General features: G+C 38.8%; 1 protein-coding gene across 4 annotated transcripts in view; it reads left to right on the plus strand.

Moving 5' to 3' along the window:
• Positions 1–9760, plus strand: part of slc8a2b (solute carrier family 8 member 2b) — a 111073-nt gene that overhangs the window by 92776 nt on the left and 8537 nt on the right. For 3 of the 4 annotated variants that reach the window (XM_051862210.1, XM_051862211.1, XM_051862212.1), the window contains exons 8-12: positions 3886–3989; positions 5880–5897; positions 6480–6604; positions 8406–8505; positions 8891–9169. In XM_051862210.1, coding sequence (XP_051718170.1) covers positions 3886–3989; positions 5880–5897; positions 6480–6604; positions 8406–8505; positions 8891–9169 — 626 coding nt within the window. The remainder of the gene's footprint in view (positions 1–3885; positions 3990–5879; positions 5898–6479; positions 6605–8405; positions 8506–8890; positions 9170–9760) is intronic. The other variant, XM_051862213.1, reaches the window with a different exon arrangement.

The raw sequence follows: 9760 nt of genomic DNA on the forward strand, positions 1-9760 counted from the left end.
AGGGTGATCTTAGTGGTTACTAGATAATTGCTAGGCAGTTTCCAGGGTATTCTGGGTAGTTGCTTACAGTAAGTGTTCTGAATAGTTACTACTGTGTTGTTAGGCAGTTGCTATGGTGTTGTTAGTGGTTATTAGAGAGTTGTTAGGTTACTAGGAAGCTGATAAGCAGTTGCTAGGGTGATCTTAGTGGTTACTAGATAATTGCTAGGCAGTTTCCAGGGTATTCTGGGTAGTTGCTTACAGTAAGTGTTCTGAATAGTTACTACTGTGTTGTTAGGCAGTTGCTATGGTGTTGTTAGTGGTTATTAGAGAGTTGTTAGGCAGTTGCTAGGGTGTTCTGGATGGTTGCTAGGATGTTCTGAGTTGTTCCTAGAGAGTTGCTTGGGTGTTCTGGGTGGTTGCTTGGGGATTTTGATTATTATTAGAGAGTTGATAGACAGTTGCTAGGTTTTTTTAGTTGTTATTATTAGAGAGTTGCTAGGCAGTTTCCAGGATATGAGCGGTTGTGTAGTTGCTCTGAGTGGTTGCTAGTGTGTTGCTAAGCAAGGGGGTTCTGAGTGGTTACTAGAGAGTTGATAGACAGTTGCTAGGGTGTTCTGAGTGGTTACTAGGAAGCTGATAAGCAGTTGCTAGGGTGATCTTAGTGGTTACTAGATAATTGCTAGGCAGTTTCCAGGGTATTCTGGGTAGTTGCTTACAGTAAGTGTTCTGAATAGTTACTACTGTGTTGTTAGGCAGTTGCTATGGTGTTGTTAGTGGTTATTAGAGAGTTGTTAGGCAGTTGCTAGGGTGTTCTGGATGGTTGCTAGGATGTTCTGAGTTGTTCCTAGAGAGTTGCTTGGGTGTTCTGGGTGGTTGCTTGGGGATTTTGATTATTATTAGAGAGTTGATAGACAGTTGCTAGGTTTTTTTAGTTGTTATTATTAGAGAGTTGCTAGGCAGTTTCCAGGATATGAGCGGTTGTGTAGTTGCTCTGAGTGGTTGCTAGTGTGTTGCTAAGCAAGGGGGTTCTGAGTGGTTACTAGAGAGTTGATAGACAGTTGCTAGGGTGTTCTGAGTGGTTACTAGGAAGCTGATAAGCAGTTGCTAGGGTGATCTTAGTGGTTACTAGATAATTGCTAGGCAGTTTCCAGGGTATTCTGGGTAGTTGCTTACAGTAAGTGTTCTGAATAGTTACTACTGTGTTGTTAGGCAGTTGCTATGGTGTTGTTAGTGGTTATTAGAGAGTTGTTAGGCAGTTGCTAGGGTGTTCTGGATGGTTGCTAGGATGTTCTGAGTTGTTCCTAGAGAGTTGCTTGGGTGTTCTGGGTGGTTGCTTGGGGATTTTGATAATTATTAGAGAGTTGATAGACAGTTGCTAGGGTGTTTTTAGTTGTTATTATTAGAGAGTTGCTAGGCAGTTTCCAGGATATGAGTGGTTGTGTAGTTGCTCTGAGTGGTTGCTAGTGTGTTGCTAAGCAAGGGGGTTCTGAGTGGTTACTAAAAAGTTGCTAGGCAGTTGCTAGGGTGTTCGGATGGCTTACTAAAGAGTTGTTAGGCAGTTGCTAGGGTGTTCTGAGTGGTTACTAGAGAGTTGATAGACAGTTGCTAGGGTGTTTTTATTGGTTACTAGGAAGCTAATAAGCAGTTGCTAGGGTGATCTTAGTGGTTACTAGATAATTGCTAGGCAGTTTCCAGGGTATTCTGGGTAGTTGCTTACAGTAAGTGTTCTGAATAGTTACTACTGTGTTGTTAGGCAGTTGCTATGGTGTTGTTAGTGGTTATTAGAGAGTTGATAGACAGTTGCTAGGGTGTTTTTATTGGTTACTAGGAAGCTAATAAGCAGTTGCTAGGGTGATCTTATTTTTAGTTGTTATTATTAGAGAGTTGCTAGGCAGTTTCCAAGATATGAGGGGTTGTGTAGTTGCTCTGAGTGGTTGCTAGTGTGTTGCTAAGCAAGGGGGTTCTGAGTGGTTACTAAAGAGTTGCTAGGCAGTTGCTAGTGTGTTCGGATGGCTTACTAAAGAGTTGTTAGGCAGTTGCTAGGGTGTTTTGAGTGGTTACTAGAGAGTTGATAGACAGTTGCTAGGGTGTTTTTATTGGTTACTAGGAAGCTGACAAGCAGCTGCTAGGGTGATCTTAGTGGTTACTAGATAATTGCTAGGCAATTTCCAGGGTATTCTGGGTAGTTGCTTATAGTAAGTGTGCTGAATAGTTACTACTGTGTTGTTAGGCAGTTGCTATGGTGTTGTTAGTGGTTATTAGAGAGTTGCTAGGCAGTTGCTAGGGTGTTCTGGATGGTTGCTAGGTTGTTCTGAGTTGTTCCTAGAGAGTTGCTTGGGTGTTCTGGGTGGTTGCTTGGGGATTTTGATTATTATTAGAGAGTTGATAGACAGTTGCTAGGGTTTTTTTAGTTGTTATTATCAGAGAGTTGCTAGGCAGTTTCCAGGATATGAGCGGTTGTGTAGTTGCTCTGAGTGGTTGCTAGTGTGTTGCTAAGCAAGGGGGTTCTGAGTGGTTACTAAAGAGTTGCTAGTCAGTTGCTAGGTTGTTCTGATTGCTTACTAAAGAGTTGTTAGGCAGTAGCTAGGGGGTTCTGAGTGGTTACTGGAGAGTTGCTAGGCAGTTGCTAGGGTGTTTTGAGTGGTTACTAGAGAGTTGCTAAGCAGTTTCTAGGTTGTGCTGGGTGCTCATGTGAGAAAAGTCCTGCACTCTCAAGTCTCTGGGAACTTCTGGTCTCTGGATAGCTCTGGTTCCTCCTCCAATATGTGTCTGTGGGATTTTTTTCACCTGTTTTATAGTGAAAATAGTGCGTCTGATGACTAAAATGAGGTACATAACCTCTCCTCAACAAGACACACATTTGGCAGGACTTGTTCAAATCCCTGGAGAATGAGCTATAGTGAGCTAGCTTAGTATACGTGAACCAGTAAGATCAGTTAGTGGATGCAGCGCTTCAGTCTGTCCGGAGTCTTTTCCGTCTATGTCGGATGAATGTGACGGTGTCCTACATTATGGATGAGCACTAAACATTATGATTTTCCTGTGTGCATGTCAGTGCTGGAGGTAAATCCAACACCACTCAAGAATTTATGTCCTTACAAAGCATTGTGGATTTAGTTTTTTTGTGCAATGAGGTTTATAATGGGAGAGTGTGTGTGTGTGTGTGTGTGTGTGTGTGTGTGTGTGTGTGTGTGTGTGTGGATGTGGGTGTGTGTGTGGGTGTGTGTGTTTTTGACTTATCAGGACACAAATTTGTATAATGACATGGGTATCTATTACAAGGAGAGGGTGACTTATGAGGACATTATTCCATGTCTCCATTTTTCAAAAGGCTTATAAATAATACAGAATGAGATTTTTTGAGAAAGTAAAAATGTGCAGTTTCCTGTGATGGGTCAGTTTAGGTGTAGGGTTGGTGTAGGGTGATAGAAAATATGGTTTGTACAGTATAAAAACCATTATGACTATGGAATGTCCCCACAGTTAACAAAAACAAATGTGTGTGTGTGTGTGTGTGTGTGTGTGTGTGAACGTGATTAAATATTGACATGCAGCCTTTTGAAGTGATTTAAATGCTCATATTTCCCATGATTTGTGTGAGCATGAATTTGTTCCTATATTTGTGTGTGTACGTTGATCGTTCATCAGCTCTTTTAATGTGATTTCATGTCAGGGTGGAGCGCTGCTGACCCCAGAGGAATGGCATTAAGTATTTATAAAGCTCTGTGTGTGTGTGTGTGTGTGTGTGTGTGTGTCATAATGCAGTTCCAGCTTTCTGCCATTTTCCTATTTAGTCGCAATTTTCTGTCACTTGTCGCAGTAATCGATGTGAGACTTCAAAGCCACCACCTGAATGTCTGATTACTTGTGTCTATGTGTGTGTGTTTGTGTGCGTGACTGCAGTCAGACCCTTCAGGTGAGGATCATTGATGATGAAGAGTACGAGAAACATGAGAATTTCTTCATCGTTCTTGAGGAACCTCGCTGGCTGAAGAGGGGAATCTCAGGTGTGTTTTGCACTACGAGAACGAGAAATTAGCTCTATTATTTTTTAGAGTGGTTTTGGACATTCATTTGACATTCGGGTTCAAGTGGTTTCCGATACAGTTGGCTCTGCTCCCAGCCCTAATGAGCTGCCTACCTAGACAGCATATTTAGGCATCATAGGTGCGCTCCAGACATGAAGGCTTTTCCAAACGGGCTGCAAAATGATTCTGTTTTACAAGATACCTTGTTTTTGACCAAAATGTTAGACAGCATTGCATGTCATTTACAGATAAGACAATCCTAGAATGCTGTAATGAAAAGCTAACTGTACATATAACTTTACTGTATGTATATCATACCTAGCAATCTCATATTTCATATATTTCATATTGTATTGTATACTATAAATATTAAAATAAACGATACACTTTAAATATAACTATTTTATTCAGTATTAAAATTTATCAATAGAATTTTTTTTAACAGTAGTAATATGTACAATGAACATATTAAAATTATTATTATTATTATTAATTATATTTTTAGTTTTATTTTCGGTCTGTGCATCCACGTTTAACCATCCCCAATTGTGGGTCAAATTGACCTGCGAACATGAAAATTTTTGGAAATTTTGTACACGCATTCCATAACACCTTAGAGTATCAAAACTTTGCAGGCATGTTCATGACCTTAAATAAGAAATTGTCCCCAAAAAAAACAAAAACTGGTTCATTTTTAACCAGTATTAGGTTAACCAGTATTTCCGACAACTCAAGTTTGTGTCGCGGGTCAAATTGACCCATGTAACGGAGGCAAGCTAGTGCTGTGCATGTATACCTCGCTCCCCTGGCCTCAAGCGGGTTGAATAGGACCGGAGGGGTTACATTTGGTGCTGTGACCTGGATGGGAGTACGGTTTGTTTAGGAGGGTGAGTGTAATGGAGGCAAGCTAGTAAGAGCTCTGCATGTAAACCTTACTCCCCTGGCCTCAAGCGGGTCGAGTAGGACCGGAGGGGTTACATTTGGTGCCATGACCCGGATGGGAGTAAGGTTTAGGGGGTAAGTGTAAGGGAGTCAAGCTAGTAAGAGCTGTGCACCTAAACCTCATTCCCCTGGCCTCAGGTGGTTTGAGAAGGATCAGATGGGTTACATTTGGTGCCGTGACCCAGATGGTAGTAAGGTTTAGAGGGGTGAGTGTAATGGAGGCAAGCTAGTTAGAGATGTGCGTGTAAACCTCACTCCCCTGGCCTCAAGTGGGTTGAGTAGGACCAGAGTAGTTACATTTGGTGCCATGACCCGGATGGGGTGAATGTAACAGAAGGCAAGCTAGTAAGTGCTGTGCACCTAAACCTCACTCCCCTGGCCTCAAACTGTTCGAAAAGGACCGGAGGGGTTACATTTGGTGCCATGGCCCGGATGGGAGTGATGTTTAAGGGGGTGAGTGGAACGGAGGCAAGCTAGTAAGAGCTGTGCATGTAAACCTCACTCCCCTGGCCTCAAGAGGCGCATTAGCAACTGATGCTAGAGACTGCGGGCTTTAGCGTCCTTGTTAGCGTACCCGCCTCCCATGCCAGAGACGCCAGATGAATCCTGGAGGGGTTACACCCACAATATAATACAAAGGGACTTTGATCTGTTGGTGTCAACTAGTTAGCGTGTTTCTTGTGTGCGTTATGTGAGCAGTGCTATTTATCTGAGCATTTCAAATCAATCTCTTATAAGGTGCCATTTTGGTTAGGATGTTGTTTTAGTATTCAGGGAGGCAGCTCACTAGGGTTTGGAACAGAGCCACGGTTGTGAGATGTGTGTAGATGTGTCGTGTGTTTGTGTGTGTGTGTGTGTGTTTATTCATGGGGTAAACTCATCTCCAGCACTAACTCCATCTCTCTTGTCCCTCCTTACACCACGCAGCCCTGCTGCTGAACCAAGGTAAGGTTTCAGATCAACCTCTGATCAACCTCTGACATGTGTCCACACTAACCCTCATGTTACACACATAGAAGAGAAGAGAAGAGAAAAGGGGCTAAAAGCTTCCCTGAACCCATGAGGGACACGATTATGGTTTGAAAAGAGGGATCTAATGCTGACAGCTAAAAGAGAGGACTTCAAAACATTAGACAGAAAGTGAAAAAGAATATCTCAATGGTAGTTTTCACAATCCAATCAATCCCAGTTTTTACTCTCTAAATCTTTTTCACTATAAAACTTGTTTTGTTACAGAAGTAAAATGGGTTGTAAATGGCTTTTAATGTTGACTGAGTTCATAAATCCACAATCTGGCTCAGAGGAATCACATGCATTCAGAACATCTCTCAAAGCCTGATTTCAAACTGTATTGTTTCGTTTGTGTGTGTGTTGTGGTGTCGTACGTGGTGTCGTATTGATTGGTTGAGCTGTTATGTTTTTGATTGACAGGGAAGAGGTATGCCCTCCATTTCCTGCCTGTTGTATCTCATCCATTCTTTTCTGTCTTCTGTCTGTTTCTTTTCCTTTATCATCTGTCTCTTTCAGAGGATCCAGAGGGACAGTTGAGCACGGAGGAGGAGGAGGCCAGGAAGATAGCGGAGATGGGCAAACCTGTTTTGGGGGAGCACAGCCGACTGGAGGTCGTGATCGAGGAGTCCTATGAATTTAAGGTATCACATCTCAAAACATTGGAAATTGTCAGTCCATATTTTATTTTTTATTTTTTTAATTTTACTCTATTTTATCAAGGTGTCATATTAATTTACTGTAGTGTATCAAAATATATTATTTTTATTTTATTTTTTAAAACATTTTATTTAAAAAAAGAATAAAAGATGGCATCTCCCAACCCTAGTCTTACTCCATCTGTTCTTCAGCCTCGAAAAGTCTTGACATGAGGTCACATGGTGAAATCATGCATGCTGAACTGTTCTTCATGTACAGTGTTCAGTAGAGCTCTATATATAGGTTATGTGGTATATGGCATGAAAAATGCACATCTACCAGTGATACGGGCCCATAGCTTGTAAATCCCAGGAGATTCCCAATGTATTCCTGCACATGATGGTTAGATTTTTTTTTTTTTTTTCATTTTTGCAGTGCATGATTTTAAATTATAACTGTTTATGGCTATTTACAAAAATTTCATTTGAAAGCGAAGCTCCCACTTAATGATTACCCGGGGTGAAAAGATGCGTTATGTTTTTCAGCTCTGTTCACGCTTGTTGATGACAGCAAAATTTGATGGGTTGATTAAATTCTTATCTGAATATTACACTCATAAATATATTTTTTTCAGTGTTATTTATCAGATCAGTGGATCTAAACGAACAGCTGTCAGGTTCATTAGGTTTATCATGATAGTAATATCAAGAAATTCATTGCCAGCACTTCAGTGGTCCAGATCTGTTTTCTTTTTCTTTCTTTCTTTCTTTCTTTCTTTCTTTCTTTCTTTCTTTCTTTCTTTCTTTCTTTCTTTTTTTTTTGTGAACAGGAAAAATCACATTGAATGGATATTTTCAGTTTTGACAATATACTATTACTACTACTACTAATATTCTAATAAAAATAATTTTTATTATTATTATTATTATAAATAATATGCATATATTTATATAGTTATCATATATACATAAATGTATTTATTATCTGAAAATATATAATATGAATAATAATATATGTATTTATTGTTATCGTTATTATAAATATTATTTATTCAAATATGTATATATATAGTTATTATTATTATTATTATTATTATTATTATCATCATCATTATTAATGTTTATGCATATATTAATAATTTTATAATATATTTATTTTATTGTTTTTGTTAACAGGAAAATCACACTGAATCTGATATCTGAATCTGAAATATATATATATATATATATATATATATATATTTTATTATTATTATAAATAATATGCATATATTTATATATTTATTGTATATACATATATTTATTTATCTGAAAATATATAATATTAAATATTCTGACAATAATTAATAATAACACTATTAATAGTAATGTATGTATTTATTGGCATTATTAATAAAAAATAATAATATTTATGCATATATTTACATGTGTGTGTGTGTGTGTGTGTGTATTTATTGGCATTTATTATATATTTGTTTAATATCAGAATTAATTATGTCAATCTAACTTGATGTCATATATCATAATTGTTCATTATATTAAATGATATTAGGAAATTTGTTAATAATATTGTCAGGATACGGTGACACCAATTATAATGATAGTCCCAGGATCAAGCACAGTCTAGGCTAAAAGGGTCATGCTCACCTCAACTTTTCTGACTTTACCTCATTTCAAACACAGGTTCATTGTCTGTAATGGGCAATAATGATTAATGATGTCATGTGAGCAACCTCATGAAAATAATCAGAATTAAGTGTTTTGTCTTGTGGTCTAAATGTTGTGAGTGATCTGTGCTGTGTTTCAGAGTACCGTTGATAAACTGATCAAGAAGACTAACCTGGCGCTGGTCATCGGCACTCATTCTTGGCGAGAGCAGTTCGTGGACGCAGTGACCGTCAGTGCAGGTCTGACTGTCTCACACACCTTTGTGTTCTTCATCAGTGTGTCTATTTTGAGATGGGAATACATTGTATGAGTCACACAGTATAAATTTCATTCCCTCAGCGATTCTCAGACTTAATAAAACACATATTGAGGCTCTTACATTCTCAAGCTGCTCCTCTTAAAAGCCCAGTCTCAGAAGCTTCAGCAATACACAATCTGAAAGGAATAGCTCAGCTAAAAATGGTTTGGAATGACATGAGGATATATCTAGGAAGGTTGTTTGTGTCTGGAGACTCATGTAAGTGATGTGATACTGCCATCTGGTGGTTTGTTGTGGTAACGACTGCATGTAAAATTGGCCAGAATGTGGTTGTTTAATTTGTCGATTATGTGTGGCATCCTCAGGTGATGGAGACGATGATGAAGATGAGGGTCGAGAGGAGCATCTCCCGTCCTGCTGCGATTATGTCATGCATTTCCTGACAGTGTTCTGGAAGGTTCTGTTTGCGTTTGTTCCGCCCACGGAGTACTGGAACGGCTGGGCCTGCTTTGTGGTATCCATCATTGTAATTGGCCTCCTCACTGCGGTCATTGGAGACCTGGCTTCGCACTTCGGCTGCACCGTAGGCCTCCGTGACACTGTCACCGCTGTGGTGTTTGTGGCTCTGGGCACTTCTATCCCAGGTGTGCTTCAGGACATAATTATAATCAAGTATTTTGGCACTTCAGACACACACACACAACACAACATGAATGCAACTGGCATTTATTGTGAAGGAAAATGCACAAACATACTTTTTTTCTTACTCTTGGGTTACTTTTTTTTTTACTTTTTGCCAGATACTTATTTGGATCAATGTACAGTATATATGAAGTTTGGGGTTGGTGAGATTTAAAAAAAAAAAAAAAATCTTTTTAGAGCCTCTTCTGCTCACCAAGGCTGCATTTATTTGAACAAAAATACAGTAAAAAAAAAAAAAAAAAAAAAAAAAAAACAGAAATATTTTTACAATTTAAAATAATTGTTTTGTATTTGAATAAATTCCAAAATGTAATTTATTCCTGAGATCAAAGCTAAATTTTTAGCATCATTACTCCAGCCTTCACTGTCACATGATCCTTCAGAAATCATTCTAATATGATGATTTGCTTCTCAAGAAACATTTATGATTATTATCAATGTTGAAAATGGTTGTGCTGCTTCATATTTTTGTGGAAGAACAGCATTATAAATGTTTTTACTGTCACTTTTGACAATTTAATGCAGTCTCCGCT

This window comes from Ctenopharyngodon idella, chromosome 15 (genome assembly GCF_019924925.1).
Source record: "Ctenopharyngodon idella isolate HZGC_01 chromosome 15, HZGC01, whole genome shotgun sequence".
NCBI classification, from domain to species: domain Eukaryota; kingdom Metazoa; phylum Chordata; class Actinopteri; order Cypriniformes; family Xenocyprididae; genus Ctenopharyngodon; species Ctenopharyngodon idella.